The sequence below is a fragment of the Typopeltis vanoorti genome, chromosome 3 (genome assembly GCF_054136105.1).
Source record: "Typopeltis vanoorti isolate ZY-2024b chromosome 3, IOZ_Tvanoo_1.0, whole genome shotgun sequence".
NCBI lineage: Eukaryota > Metazoa > Arthropoda > Arachnida > Uropygi > Thelyphonidae > Typopeltis > Typopeltis vanoorti.
The window spans coordinates 42,625,139-42,642,391 of NC_143551.1; the positions used below are offsets into that span (position 1 = coordinate 42,625,139).

At 35.0% G+C, this 17,253-nt stretch overlaps 1 protein-coding gene across 1 annotated transcript in view; it reads left to right on the forward strand.

The window, feature by feature from the left end:
* The window catches only part of LOC150108079 (dynein axonemal heavy chain 3-like), a 1,881,116-nt gene that overhangs the window by 1,359,999 nt on the left and 503,864 nt on the right, over positions 1-17,253 (forward strand). Inside the window, exon 57 of the mRNA XM_090415945.1 lies at positions 11,918-12,079. Coding sequence (XP_090272071.1) covers positions 11,918-12,079 — 162 coding nt within the window. The remainder of the gene's footprint in view (positions 1-11,917; positions 12,080-17,253) is intronic.

Genomic DNA, 17,253 nt, shown 5'->3' on the forward strand with positions numbered 1-17,253 from the left:
AGTTGAAAGTTTATTAACTTGGTTATACTATAAATTAAAGATGCCAAGAAATTATATTCTTGGTTTAATCCTTTATCCAAATGTAAGGAATTTTGTGCATGAATTATCTTAACTACTGGGCTACTTATATATAGAGGCTCTAATGACTTCTGCATTACTTCAACCTTTGTATCCCTTCTGGATCTGGCTCCCATTGATGAGACCTCAATTAAGTTCGAAAACGGTGTGGGTAGTGGCCCTTCTCATAATGCATTGCACTATATACACCTGAAAGGATGTATGCTTTGCATTATGGGATATTAAGGCAATTGATGTGAAGTCATTAACCTCTATATAAAAGTAGTCCAATTGTGAAGATACTTCATGCGCAAACTTTTTTGCTTACACTTCGATAAAGGATTAAACCAAGAATATAATTTAATTTAGAGTCCAGCAGTATCATGATGTAGCCATTTCCCTTATCTAATTCTGCTGTCACTCTTATTATAAAATGTGAGTAAATTACTAAGGCTGAACCAACCTTTTTCAAATCCATTTTGTCCACCATACAGCATTGTATTGCTATCCACCCACTTCTAGATTTTACTTTTAACTAATTTTTTCAAAACTTTAACCACCACTTCTGAGATATTAATTGGTCTGTAATTTGCTACTTCTGTCTTGAAGCCACCTTTTTGTGAGAGAACTGTCTTGCCCTCTTTCTACTACCCTGTAACCTTGCCAGAGTTGAGACTCAGATTGAACAATTCATCAGAGGCAATGCTAATTCTCCTGCATACTAACGTGGTACACAGGCTGACATGTCATCCAGTCCCACTGATCTATTTTTCAATATACTGAGCACATTCTGTTCATGTACCTCAAGTCTATGTCACATCAGCAACTGAAAAATCTTCACCTAGAGATTTTGACACTCCTTGACAAGATGATCACTCAGGAAATAAACTATTTCTTTTGCCTCTGTCACCTTCTTACCATCAGCATTGATTAAATCAATCCTTCCATAGTAATTTTTCCTATTATTTGCTACATAATGAAAAAACTCTTTTGGATATAATTAGGCATGGTTAGCTAATTTTCTGTCATAATCTGATTTAACCTACCATACAATACTAGTTACCATTCTTGTTGCACTTTTTACTGTTCATGGGTATGCCAATCACCCTTTTTCTTTATATCCCTTTCACAATGTTTTATTATTTCTTTTTTATATCACTACCAATCAACTTAACCAACCTTGGTTTATCCTGCTGACTGTGAGTGTGCAGTGCAATATTGCTTCTCGCAAACAATCCCTGACCAGTTCCCATGCAATACATATTCTTTCCTTGTACCTTCTCAAGTCATTGCACTGCTCCATCAATGCCTTCTAAGCACTGGTGTGTTAGCACAGGCTTGCGCGAGCCGGTTTTTAAAAATTTTTCAAATTTAGCGAGCTGGTTGTTAATGTTTTTAAGTCGGGCGAGTCGGTTATTAAAATTCTTTATGAAAGGATGAATGACAGTATATACTTTTTCTCGTAAATATTTTGAAATTGTATAATAAACACTTACATGTATTATTATTATTATTATCATCAAAAATAAATGCATAAAGGAGAATTCACAAAACACAAACACATTATCAAAATTCCTGTACTGGGCATTTGAATAAACAATAATGCCTTATTTTTTGACAAATTTCCAAGAACTTGCAACATTAAGTTCCTGGAAATGCAACATTGTTGCACTATTGATCATCATCATCATCATCATCATACGTATCAAGGATTTAGGCCTAGCATGGCCTGTTCCGGCCTTAGAAGTCATCGTTGAATCGTTTAAGAGGACGTCCTGGTTTTCTTTTTCCTAATGGTTTGTACTTTAAGGCTTGTTTTGGTAATCTTTCTGTTTTCATTCTTTGAACGTGTTGCACTATTGATAAATATAAAAATTCATCGCGACGGCTACAGTCCTTGGTCATTTGATCGACTACTCGTAGTGTATAATTGTGCCAGTCATAAACGAGTGGTAATATTAGTGTTACATTTTTTAATTTTGTTCAGGATTTTATTTGCTAATACATAATAATAATAATCATTGTAGGTAAGTTATAGGTATATTGGTATATACCTATAATGTACCAAATATACCAACTTACCTATCTTATAATAGGTTATAGAATAGGTAAGTTGTAGGTAATATAGGAAAATTTTCTTTATATGTTTTTATTTCATTTTTTTTGTTTTGTTTATAATTAAAATAATTTTAATCAGGGTTAGAGTTTTGCGGTCAAAAAAGCGGATAGCTGTTAGTTGAAAAAATGAAATAGAAATAAGCAACAATAAATATTTTTCTAATTTTTTTTAAATGTATGTAAGAACAACATAATGGCTTTCCATTAGAAATATGTTAAGAAAATTTTTTTTCCAGCCCTTGCTATTCAAAATGTCGAAGAGGCAAAGCGATTTACGAAACTTCTTAAACATTAAAAGGACAAAATTTGAAGAAGCAGAAACAAAGACATCTGAATATACTATAGATCTTTGTGGAGAATCAAATTCTTCAAATATTGTAGGAGATTCGATCTGTGACGATAATGAAAATTCCTTATTACGAGAAAAATCTAATCCTTCTCTTCCGGATTGTTGGTGTGAAAAACAATTATTATTATTATTATTATTATTATTATTATCCAGGCCCCCATTGAGTCAGAAGACTCATCGTGGAGGTCCTTCCTAAGAAACACAAAGTCTATCAAGACTCATCCAGTGGAGGTCTCCCCCCTAAGAACACAAAGTCTATCATACCACTCCTTAAACTCATATTCCGTTCTCACTCTCACCACTCCATCAGGCAATGCATTCCATGGTTCAACCACCCTCCATGAAAAGAAACCACTCCTCACCCTCTTGCTCATGGTTTTCTTTCATAACTTCCAGGGATGGCCTCTTGTCATCACTCCTTCCCTCTATTCAACCAAGCAAAAGAACTCCCCAGTGTCAGCCCTGTGACTACCTCTCAACAGTTTAAAAGTCTCAATCATATCACCTCTCCTTCTTCTATCCACCAAACTCTGCAGTCCACATTCCCTCAGCCGATCCTCATAACTAACATTGTACAGTCCTGAAACTATCTTTGTTATCTGCCTTTGTACTCTTTCCACAGTTAATTTATCCCCTTCAAATCCTGGGGACCAAATCTGAGAACAATAGTCTAAGTGTGGTCTGATCAGAGTCTTATACAACGGAATGATAACTCTTTTATCTCTGCAGGTCAGTGTCCTTCTCATTATTGCAGCAATCCTCTGTGTTACCTTCGCTACCTTTGCAATATGTCCCCTAAATTTCAGGTTTCTATCAATCATCAACTCCAGATCTCTTGTCTCCCCTACTTTCTCCAGTATAACTCCTCCCATAGAATATGCAGTGTCCCATCGATGTTTCCCAAACCTCAAGACCTTACATTTTGCTGCATTAAACCGAAGCCCCCATTCATTTGCCCATCTATCTAGCTTATTCAAATCCTCTTGCAGGGTTACCACATCTATACTAATACTAATAATAATTCCCAGTTTCGCATCATCCGCAAACAACTGAAGAAATAACTTTTTTAGAACAGTATAAATGGCTTGATATAAAGGAAGGAAAATTGGGATGCAAAGATTGTTTCAAAGTTGGAAATTTAGGACATTGGAGTATCTGCAGAGAAACATGTGCATGTATCAAAACAATGGAGTAGGTATTTGATTGTCCCAAAATAATAAATATTCTAGACAGACTTCTTTAGGAAAATCACATAGTCTTGTACAGGATTTATTTAGTAAATCAGCCAATAATGCTATACCAAATTTAATAGAAAAAATAAATTCTAAACTGATTGAATTTACTGTGAAAATATTTAACACTGTGTATAGTTTAATAAAACGAAATAGACCCTTAGCTGATATTGAAGGGGCACCAGAATTGCAAACAAAAAACGATGTTCACATAGGAAATTGTTTACATATGCGATGTAGTGCTACAAATATTGCAGGGCATATTGCAAATGAAATTAGAATAAAAATATTTTAAAATGTGATCAACGATAATTCTAAAATTTGTATTATAATTGATGAAGCGTCCACAATTTCGAAAAGAAGTACTTTAGCAATCCATTTACAATGTAGTGTACCATCCATCTCCAATCCAGTTGCAGAAAATATTTTCATGTCCACATTGAATCAATTTGGTTTTGATTATGAATATTTACAAGCTAATTTAATAGCTTTTTGTTCTGACAGTGCCAGTACAATGCTGGGGAGGAAGTCTTGAGTGGCTACCAAATTAATGGAAAAATTTCCAAAAATTATTGTTTGGCTTTATTTAAATCATAGGCTTTAGCTAGCACTTGACAATTCAATTGCTGATGTAAAACAAACAAATCATTCAAAAATATTTTTAGATAAAATTTATTCAATTTATCACCAGTCAAATAAAAATCAAATAGAACTTGCAGCTCTAGCGAAAGAACTCGATATAGAGATTATTAAAATTGGGTGAGTTCTCGGGCCGCGATGGGCCGCATATAGTTTGTGATCTGCTAAAAGAGTATGGTGAGCATATCCTGCTTTGTATCAGCATTTTGCTCAGTCTGCAGTTTATTCCAGTATGACAAAAAGATTAACAAATATAAATTTTTTTAAAGATCTGGCTCTAATGATAGATATTCTCGAAGAATTTTCTTTACTTTCAATCGGCCTTCGATCCCGAAAAACAAATTTAACCAAAGCTCAAAAGTTAATAAAGCATACAATATGTGCTTTTGAACTTCTTAAAATCAATCATGGAAAGCATGAGCAACAAATTAATGAGTTAATGGAATCTGACAAATATAAAGATATTCCATTTTATAACGACACAAAAATAATGTAACTTTCCAAAGAAAAATTGCTTGACAAAATTATTTATTTTATGAATTTGCGACTTGTACCCAGTGAAGCTAATAAAGATAACTGTTCGATTTACTAGATGAATCCACATGGCCCTATGAAAAATTAACTTCACCTTGGATGGAAGGTGAAGAAAATTAGATCAATTAATTGAAATTTTGAAATACCAGATAAATAAAAATGATTTTCGAGATTTTGTGGATGACAACATAAAGGAAAAAACTGAATCAGTTCCTATAACAATTAAAACAGCTAGAAAAATAATTAACACTATAGCAGTCAGTAGTGCAGAAGCTGAAAAAGGTTTTAGTTTAGTGAACGTGATATGTTCAAAACTTAGAAAGAGTTTAATGGTTGAACATATTTCTGATTTCATGACGATTAATTTACTGGGCAAAGAATTAAAAGAATGGGACGCTACACCTTTCGTAAATTCTTCGATAAATAAAAATCACAGATTGGCCACGGATATGAGGGTACGCCAGAAAAAGGAGAAAAATTTTAGTGAAAATCAAATTTCTTTTGGAAATTATTATAAAAATTTTGGAAAAATATTTTTCAATAAAAATAAATATTGAGTTATTGTTTAGTTTTGTTATTATCACAGCTTGTTTCATGAAAGGATTTGAAAACATTCACTATGTATCCTGCCACAGACCGAAGCGAAATATTCGTTAATTAAATACCTTTAAATTTTCATTGTAATTTGCCGTCATAGTGTAATTTCTAGTGAATATTGCCCCAGTCTATAAGAGGCTCACAGATAAGTATGTGAAAAAATCTAAAAACATGATAGCAAAATGTTCTATGCCAGCTTGTCCACACACTTTTTCCCTGGTCACATCTGTCCCAGTTCTATACTTTGCAGGGCCCTGTGCGAAATAGAATAGCGATGCCCTTCAAAGATAAAAAATAATTAGTTTAGGGCACTTGCTTTGCCAGTGCAGGGCCCTCTACCTCTAGTTCGCACTGTCACATAAAGCGAGCCGGTTGTTAAAAATTTACCAACACACCACTGCTTCTAAGTTTGTCACCACCTTTATAGTTTAACATATAGCCATTTCTTGATTTCCACATGTTTAGCAACTTCCCAAAACAAGACTACCTGATCGCTCTTCCAAACTGGAAACAGAGTGTCTATCTTGGTTTTGGAAGATACCTACTGTATCTTCTGATGTCATTATTAGATCCAACTCTCTCAAACCCCCTGGTTCCTTCCATGACATGCTTTTCAGGTAATTATCCCTTAGCAACTGTATAATTTTCACTTCTGTTTTGCCATGCCCTGATAGTTATATTCCCCCATAATAATTGTTTGGCCTGCATCATTGTGCTAATCTGGCAAACAACCAACAATATATTCTGTCCTATTGATCTCTATCTCACATTAGATAGCCTTAAACAAACCATCTGCCCAGACCTAAAATCCTCTTTAACTTCTAATTTTGTCGGCTGAAATTCTTTGGCTATCAATAGCAATATCCCACATCCTGTCCTATTCCCTCTATCCTGCTGAAGATGGAATACCCTTTGCATTCTATCTCTGTAACTATATATTTTTATGTCATTCAGGCCTTACTGATCCCTATAATATTTGGGTATTTTATTTAGTGATTTCACCAATTTCTCCACTCCAACATTATCTAACGCATTCCAACCTACTACACTTCAATTAGTTTCTTTTAGCCTGCATCATCTGGGTGAACTGATGCTGACATCAACAAACTGGAGAGGCATATTGGTTTAGAGTGTCTACTGTCTAGACCATACAGTCACTTGAACTCGTGCAAATGGTTATGAATTTTTGTAGCTATGCATATTGAAGCAAATTTATTTAGTGCTTGCAGTTTTACAGGTTACATCTAGACAAAAAAGGAAACATTAATATGAGAATAGTATTATTATTATTACTAGGAGAGAGAGACCTCCAGGGAGGCAGGGACTCATATTCCATTCATTAGCAGACATATTGAGTTTGAGACTGAAAACTTGTGCACAAAATGTTTTGCATGCACAGAGGAGATGCTTATGCAGTGGTTTCTCTGGATTTTGCTAAAACATTTGATAAAGTACCACATGATAAAATATTTGAAAATAAGCAGGAGAGATGAATAGCCATTTGATAGCATGGGTACAGGAATGGCTGACTGATAGAGACTGCGAGTTGTGCAGTCTCTATCAGTTTTAATTAATTTAAATATTAATGAATATAGTTCAGGATGTGAAAAAAGAAATTCACTTGTCTGCTGATGATGCTAAATTTGGAAAAGCAATTTCAGGAACTTCTGATTTGTTGTTGTTACAAGAGAATTTGAATAGATTAGAGTTTTCAGTTGAAAATGAGGATGTCATTTCATTATTGCTGAGTGTAAAGTTATGTGCTTTTAGGAAGAAGAGATGGAATGAGGATCTTGGTAGATAAGGAAATGAACTTCAGGGGACAACACATTACAAAAGTTGTGTTACCCAGAAAATTAATGTTATATTGCAAAGAATGCTAACACATTTAGATAAGGTTAGATAATCACCAAGATAGCCTGGTGAGACTACTTCTGCATGCAGAAATCCAATTCAAATGAGATCTAATCAGTGCCTTATATAGTGGATTGGATTTCTGCATGCAGAGGTAGTCTCACCTGGCTATATTGGTGATTAAGGAAACATTAGAGAGATTGCAGAAAAAAAGAGTGTCTTGAGCCTATGGAATATTGATTATGAGGACAGACTGAGAGAACGTTGCCTTTAGAGCTTTGCAGAATAGGAGGAGGGGATTCTAGGTGATGTGAGAATGAGAAGCCATCCCTGGAAACTTACAAGGGCCATGTGAGCAAGGAAGGAAGTGAAATATGATTTTTTGCTTGGTTGATAGGGAATGAGTGGAATGCATTTCTGGAGTGGATGGCAAGTGCTCCAACATTGAATGCATTCAAGGCAAGTATGATAGTTATTGTGGTCTGTGAGTATTCAGCATCCTGCAATGAGTCTTCAGACCCAATCAAGGCTTGAAAGTAATACTAATAAAATATGTACTAACCTTATAATTGTAGTTGCTACTTCTGTGTAATTCTTAAATATACTCGTAATTCTAACTTAACTCCCTAGAGAATCTTAATTTGGATGCCAGGAACATTTATAAGATCATTTCAAATGACGGTAATGTTTCTGGTCTCATATAAGTTTTCCATGTCTCTATCTTCAAAGCAATCAGAGAATTTATGCATCAACAGATAAGCAAGCTTTACTGATAGGATTAATCACTGTATGATTTTTAAGAACACATTTAAACAAACTAATCATTTGGCCACAACAACAGTTCTAATTCATTACAATAAATGGAATATATGAGTATACCTATATCTTAGTATAGATATTCTTTAATATGAATCCCACTCACAAAAATTTGTAAGCCTGTAGTATAATAGTACCTTTGTTTGGATTACAGATCAGATGTCATGAGTGAACATAGCAGTGTATTTGAGCTGTGCTAAGAAAAGTGTTTTTAAATGGTATATAGTGTTGTTTTTATCATTTAATTGTGCTTCATTTTTTCATGCTGGATACAAGTATCCTTCAGTAGTGTTTGTTGTTGGAAGTTTGTTTGTTTGTTAATGTGTTTTGCTACTTGTTTGTTCTTACTGCTTCTGCTTTCTGAAAATGGCATCTGTAAAAAAGTGTGCAGCTGTGACAGAGAAAGCTTCATCATGAAGATCGAGTTAAGCCCTGGATTTTTCTTGCTGGATATGTTGCAAAAATTGCTTCATGTGTGAAACAAAAAATGTGAAATATTTGTGGACTGTTAGAGTGATTGAAAAGAAGGAAAGCATTAATGCATGTGAAAAGTGTATTGATGGGTTAGAGTGTTGCTTTTGAAGGGAGCTAGAGTCGCGGCTAAAGCAGAAGAACTTAGACAAGAGTTGGTAAAAATGAAAAGTGAAATGAAGCATCTGTAAGATGAGAATAAACACCTAAAAAGATATTAGCTGATGTGAATGAGAACTTGGAAGTTAGTATTATGAAGAGTCAAAAGATAATAGTATATCATTGTATGGGAAAACTCATTCTCATGAGTTTCCCCCATACAATGATAAGAATAAACACCTAAAAAAGAAATTAGCTGATGTGAATGAGAACTCGGAAGATAGTATTACAAAGAGTCAAAGGATAATCGTATATTATTGTATGGGGAAACACAATCATTAAAGGTGAGATGACTAACGAAGTACCCAAAACATGCTTTCCTGGTAGAACAGTGGGATCTGAACTTGCAGCATGCTTGTTGAATAGAAACTGCTAATGTGTAAATAAATAAATAACCTCTAAGACAGTGTAATTCAGTATTTCAAATATATAATAAAAAAAAGAAATAAAGAAAAAATAAACTCTAAGGTAGTGTGATTCAGCATCTTTAAATATATTATTATATATTTAATACTATAATAATTTAATTCAAGAATATAATTGATTCCTAGCATTGCTTGGATACCTTAATGGTAATTAGAGCTAACTTTTTTGACTTGAATGCCCTTTGTAATGGCATATTACTATGACAACTTTTATTGATCATATACATGAGAAATAAAAATACTGTTTATCTGTGCAAAAGTATATATCAGTACTGTTATCTTACCAGTGCTATTATCTTGTTCTATTTATGAGTAAAAAATAAATAAATAAAGAAGTATATTGTGTGCAGAACTACAGTAATCCCTCGATTAATGTGCCTAATGCATTCTTTAAAACAGGCACATTAATCGAAAACTCGCTAATCAAATATAATAGCATATGGGAAAAAGTATAATTTGTTCCTCAAATTTTTTTTTTGACCTTTAATTTTTTTTATAAAAGAATTAGGGTATATCTCAGGGCCTAGTTAAAGGAAAACCCTGAAGCTGAAAGACAATAAAACATATTCAGAATATACATTTATTATTCTACTTCTTAACAAAAAATTGAGCTAACGTAGTTTAGGGGACATTCTGTTTCTTTTTTTCATACAACTGACAGTATGACCCTATTGCTTCCTACTACTTCTGCAAATTTCACTGCTTCTCTCTTCATCAGGGTCAGTCTCTAAGCATTGCTGCTTAAAAACTTTGATTGTACAAGAAATCTTTTTAAATTGTTCTGTGATATCTCTTTGGGCTTGTCAATGATATTCTTCAGGATCTTCCCACAGTGCATCTAAATTGATCAGGTTGGAATTCTCAGAATGAGATTTAATTAACTTAGATTCAACTAATTATATATTGGGTTTTATCCTTTATCCAAGTGTTAGCAAACAAAGTTTGCACCTGAAGTACTTTCAGGACTGGGGCAACTCATGGTAAAGGTGGTATAAGTTCTCATCACTTGCCTTAGTATCTCCCATAATGCAAAGCACATCTCCTTGCAGACATGTACAATGGGATGACATGTACAATGCTATGCATTAAGGGAAGGGCCACTACCCAGACTGGTTTCGACCTTTATTGAGGTCTCATCAGTGATAAATATGACTTCTCCATTACTTCCATCTTAGTATCACCACCTCTGCGTCTGGCTCCCACTGATGACATCTCATAAAGGTCGAAACCGGTCTGGATAGTGGCCCTTCCCTTAATACATACCATTATACATGTCTGCAAGGAAACGTGCTTTGCATTATGGGAGCTGCTAAGGGAAGTGATGAGAACTTATATTACCTTTACCACGAGTTGCTCCAGTCCTGAAAGTACTTCAGGTGAAAACTTTGTTTAGGATAAAACCCTATATATAATTAGTAGCATAGCCAAGTGAAAAAAAACGTCCATAACTTAGATTCATTTGAAAAGACTCTAAAATCATTTGTACAATGTGTTTCCAAATGGCTCGCATATTGCTAGAAGTAATTTCATTCGACTTTGCGACTTTATAACCAGGCTGAATTGGCTAGAAAAGTCTTGGAAGGCATTCACTTCCAAAAAAAAAAAGGCCGGTTTCATTGACATTAAATATTTGTTGGTCACAATAGTCCCCTTCTTCCACAATTTTTTTTCAAAATCTCTGGATAATTTGCAGCCACCACTTTATTTGCACTTGTAGCTTCGCCTGTGATTAGAACATTATGTAAGCTATTTCTCTTTTTGAAACTCTCAAACTACCCAGCACTAGAATGCAATTCTTCTTCTTTTCCATCATTGATAGCCCTTTCTTTCAAGGTTGCAAAGAGGCTTAATTCTTTGATTTAATGAAGTCAGTGCTTAGCGGGATCTGTTTTTCGTTACAATCTTTGATCCATGTAGAAAGAAGTCTCTCTAATTCAGTCATAATACTTTGATTTCAAGTGCATGCATGATGAACTTGAAGCAGCCTTAGCTTTCTCTTTGTATTCAGTAGCTCTGCTTAAAATTGCTCTTGTAGTTGATTTGCCCATTTTTGTGTTCTTGTCCTATCTTTGCTCTGGACTTGCCTTGTTCATTTTTCTTTATTAAGTTTTTCTTCCAATGAGATTACTTTTCGAATCATTTTCACACTTTTTTCATATTTTCACACATTTTCCCTCACTAATTCTTTTACTCATGATGAAAGGTTGGGAAAGTACTTTAAAATAAAATAAAGTAAGGAAAACAATTGCAAAGGAGGCAAGAGATAGGATCATCAAAATGCTATGTAATTAGCAGATGACATAAATTTTGATGATAAATTTGGAACATACTGTACATGGAAATAGTGTGTTATGCCATTAAAAATAACTTTGTAAAATATTTTAAATCAGTAACTAAATTATTCTATCCTGGCGAGTGATTTTTTAAAATAGTTAGCCATAAAAATGTATAGATAGAAAATTTTTAAAATCTGTAACATTTATTTTTAAGATGTATATAGGCACACTAATCGAATTTGGGTATAGAAAAAAAAAATACCACACTAATCGAAAACGCATTAATCGAGTGATTGCTTTAGTTCCTGTCTGAATCCTTTAATATGGTATAGAGTGAGAAAATGTATGAAACATTTCTTGTTAAACACAGCTGTTTATTCTTAAATACAGGAAGTGGCAGCAACTACAGAAGTAGAAATAGATACCATTCGTAATGGTTATCAACCAGTTGCAGCTCATTCTTCCATTCTTTTTTTCTGCATCTCATCTCTAGGAAATATTGATCCTATGTATCAGTATTCTCTTTCATGGTTTCTTCATTTATATCATCAAGTAAGTTATAGTATAGTACTTATTGCAAAATGATTTTGCATGCAATTTGAAGAACTAGTTTGCTTGTTTTTCTCCTCTATCTCACTCATTCACTCACTCACACACCATTTCACATAAAATAACAAATATATCTGTGATAAATGTTTTTTAAATTTTTGTTATTATCAAGTAATTTTACATAGACTCATAAGATTTCATGTGCAGATTGTCTACAATAAATGGTTCTATGTCAGGTTATTCAGTGTCAGTGCACTCACCACCTTAGAAAAGCATTCAAAATTCTAGTGTATGCTGTTATTTTCCTGCTCACCACATTAATGTCAATTTCAGGAGATATTCCATGTTGTTGTTGCTGCCCCAAATATATTAAGAAAAGTGTTTTGTGTCTGTATAATAACAATTTTTCACCAGCTTAATGACTTTATTGATTTGCATTGTTTACATTTAAAAATGAGAGTGGAGGGGAGTTGATTTTTGGAGAACATCCAAGAGTAGCTGGCTTAATTTGAGGTTTGAAAGCAATGCAGAGATTACATTTCCTTAAAGTTCTGTTTTTGGTGAGGTGCTCTGAATACAGGAAATAGTGATAATTTTGCAGTAATCTTTATTTTGAGAGCGATTTGGACCTGGAATTGATACTCTGTTAACAAGAATTTTATGATACCACACTATTGGGAGGTTTTTTTTATGTTAATCTCATAAATGAGAGGTCTCAAGACCTATACATAACAATTCAATGTGAGGTCAAGTGATTAGAGAAAGAAGAAAAAAAATCTGTTAATATAATATATATATATATATACACACACACACACACACCAGGGGGATTCTTCCCCCCCCCATGCCTATCCCCCCCGGTTCTCCTTGAATTCTGATGACTCGAATTTTGAAGACTCGAAAGGGGGTTCTCCCCCCCGGCGCCCACGGCGTCCAACCCTCTGAGTTGCGGACTGGTAGGTTGGTTCTCCTTGAATTCTGATGACTTGAATTTTGAAGACTCGAAAGGGGGAGGGTGGTTCCTCCCCCCTGGTGCCTACGCCCCCCCCCCCCCCCCCCCCCGAGTTGCAGACTGGTAAGTTGGTTCTCCTTGAATTCTGATGACTCGAATTTTGAAGACTCGAAAGGGGGTTCCCTCCTCCCGGCACCTGCGGCGCCCAACCCCCCCCAAAGTTGCGGACTGGTAGACCAGTTCTCCTTGAATTCTGATGACTCGAATTTTGAAGACTCGACACTCAGGTTAGCCCCTGAGTTTCAAAATGTTTCAAATAACTTAGCAAAAAATGTAACACGAAAATGTTACAAAAAAATGTTACAAAAAAAGCTTATCGTTTTTTATTATAGAGTAGATATATATATTTATTTATTGTACTTTATTTTATTTAATTTTTTTGAAGCATTGGAGGATATAAATTGTAGCATACTTTTTACTTGAGACTAGGAAAAAGAGGATGGGATTGGAGACACTCATGAAAGCAAACCTTAAAGCTCTCACAGAAAAATGCTATTCTGCTGAATTGCCATTTTTTACTGGCATAAACTAATGAAGAAACATCTCACTGAAAAATTTCTTACTTAGATGTGCTATCCAATTCTCCCTCTCAATGCCATCACCTTTTATTTTCCTTTTCTCCATTCCCAACCCAAAGTATTTTACCAAAAGGACTATCCAATACCAGGTTCAGAGTTATAAATGTGTTTTGTTTAGATGAACTATGAACAGATGAACTATTCTGAATAAGCAGCTTCCTCTTTCCTTATACATAGTTTCTGACTTCTCGTGATTGCCTTAGTATCCCATAATGTAAAAGATGGCTCTTTTAACAGGATTCTTGTTTACTCTGTTAACAAGAATTTTTAAGATACCACACTATTGGAAACGGAATTTGTTTTTATATCACTCCCATAAATGAAAGGTCTTAAGATCTATAAAATGACAATTCTATGTGGTGTTAAGTAATTAGAGAGAAGAAAGGAATCTGTTAATCTAGATGTGTATATTGCTATTCATTATGGAAACAGTCACTATTTGAGGTTAATAGTCTTAAATGAAGTCAACATCTTTATACATAAGTAGTCTGGTAATGAATATTATTATTATTAACATCTGACCGCCATGGAATCAGAGATTCCTCATGGGAGGCACATACTGTTACACACAATGCTCATCCAACCCTTCTTTAAACTGATTCAGTGTGTCCACATCCACAACACACTCAGGCAATGCATTCCACTCACCAAATACTCTCCATGCAAAGAAACTGCTTCTCACTCCTTTGCTCACACCCTCCTTATGTAGTTTCCAGCAATGGACTCTTGTTCTACCCCCCCCCCCCTCTGAATTCTATGAAAAATCTCTTCCATGTCAACCTGAGACCAAACTCTGACTATCTTATATGTCTCAATCATAATCCCTCCCCCCCACTTCCTCCTATCCGAAGTTTTGCAACTTACATTCTCTCAATGTGTCCTCATACTCCACATTCCAAAGACCACTAACCACCTTTGTGAATCTTCTCTTGACCCTTTTCAACATATCCTCATCACCATGAATACCCGGCAATCAAATCCGTGCACAAGGGCCTGATCAAGGCTTTATACAATGGCATCATAACTTCTCTATTTCCGAATGTCATGGTCCTTCACACCATTGCCATTATCCAATGTGACGCCTTCATAACTTGTGTAATGTGGCCCCTGAATTTCAGGTCCTTGTTCACCATCACTACTAGATCTCTCATCTCCTCTACTTCTTTTAAAGTTTCCCTACCAAGTGTATACTTTGCATCCCATCACTGCTTACTAAATCTCAAAACCTTACACTTTGCAACATTGAACTGCAGTTCCACTTACCTGCCCATTCATGCAATCTGTTCAAGTCCTTTTGTTAGGCCATAACGTCTGCTTGACTCTGCATTGCTCTCTCCAGTTTTATGTCATCTGCACACAGCTGCATATCACTAGTTAAGCCCATCCCAATATCATTAACATAGAAATTGAATACAATAGTCCCAAAACTGACCCCTATAGTTGACCTTCGTGTATACTTGCATATACTTCATAGAAAAAAAACTTGCTTATACATGGGTATTGGATTAAAATAAGAATACACTTTTTTGTCTGTTATAATTTACTTGATAACCTTGTGATAAAACTTTCTATTATAATCGGAAATTAATTAGTAGAATGGATAACCTCAGCTAGTCCAAAGATTATTGGAATCAACAAAACACGATTGACCCAACATGATATTATTATTATTATTATCATATGTTGCACCTGCAGGGAGTCCATGGACTCATCGAGGGGAGGGCACTTGCTCTAAACTCTCTGTCTTCACTACTCAATCCACCAACTGCAAATAAACCTCAACTACATCAATGCCATCTACCGCCAGCCACCATCACTAGTGTTTTCACTGCCAATCACAAACATCCAAACCCATGGCGGGATTCGAACCTGCAGCCTTTTGTCTGGAGAGCGGATACGCTAACCACTCAGCCAACCAGGCCGGCAATTATTTGACACTTCCAGGGAGTCCAAAAGACTTGTCGAGGGAGGAGCACTTACTCTACAACTCTCCATCTCCACCACTAAACCTCATTCACCCATCATCCACCAACCACATATCTACACCAACGCCATCTACTGTCCAATATTGTCACAGGAATTGTAATAGAATGGTATAGTGTATTTTGGGAGGATAGGAAGGCCAAATGTGGTGTTGGAGTATTGCTTATGATAAGTGATGAGTTATGTCCACTCAGAGAGGAGTTGGAGGGAAATCACACTAAAGGTTTTGAGAGCACATGGACTGAGCTGTTGGTGTGCTGGATGGAATAGTTAGTGGAATGTTAACTATAGGCCTAATAGTGTTTCAGGAGAAGGAAATGTTTAGACAGTTGAGTTTGGTAAGTGCAAAGCAAGTAATCATTATGGGAGATTTTTAACTATAGCAGTATAAACTGGGAAGAGGATACTGCATGTAGTAGTAAGGGAAGGAATGGAATTTCTGGATTTCTTGAAGGACAAATGCCTCAGGCAACACATAGTAGAAGAAACAACAGGCCCAAGAGTTTTAGATCTGGTCCTGGCATCAGAGAATCTGATTGTAACTGAAATATCATCACTGCCCCCAGCTGGATAGAGTGACCATGCGCTCTTGATTTGGAAGATGAGTAGACATGCGGAGGTGTCATAAAGAAAGGAATTAATGTGGGATTATAAGTTGAGATTGCAATAATTTTAGAAATCAGCTTGGGGCAGTTCCATGGGTAGAAGAATTGGAAAGGAGAGATATCACTACTGCATGGGAACTAGCAAAGAAATATTTATTAGCAGCAATGGCAAATTGTAAACTTCGAGTATGACTAACTATTGACTAACAATATCAAACAGGAGGCTATGGACAGTATAAGGAGAAAGACAGAGAGCAGTTGCATGCACTGTCGGTGCCAGGTTATTTTGCACCCTAGGCAAAGTTTACAAGTGCGCCCCTTATTTCATAAAATAAAATTGTCTTTTGGGTTAAATTAATAGGGCTTTTTTTTTTAATTAATTTGAAAATTCTCTGTTATAATTCATTTACAAAAAAAAAAAGTTATAAAATAATGAAATTTAAGATAAATATTTTAAAATGTTAACATTTTAAAATATTTATCTTAACTGAATTTTAAATATCGGTAAGTTCAAATCATTTAGGTAAGGAACAAAAAAGAACCAAGAGTTAAATAGTAAAATAGTGCAATGTGTGAGGGATAAGGAAAAAGAATCGATACTTAAATCATATATCACTACTTAAATTTGATATTTTAGTAAAGTATGAATAAAGCATAGCTTGAAGTTTCGTGCCCTAGGCGGTTGCCTAGTTTGCCTAAATGGTAACGCCGGCCCTGGTTGCATGAAGGACATAAGATGCATGGTAAGGAAAGCAAAAGTTGAACATGATGAGAAATCCAAGGAAAATGTACAGGAAATCATTATGTGGCCAGTAGGAGTAGAAATGAATGTGGAAGAATGATATTGTTAGATGAAAATGGGAGTAGAGTGACTCTACTCCCATTTTCATCTAACAATAACAATATGGACATTGTGGAGTTATTTAATGATCACTTTATTGGAGTATTTCATCCTGGAAAAAAGGATTATTTCTAGAGGGATGAGAAGAGTTCAAGATT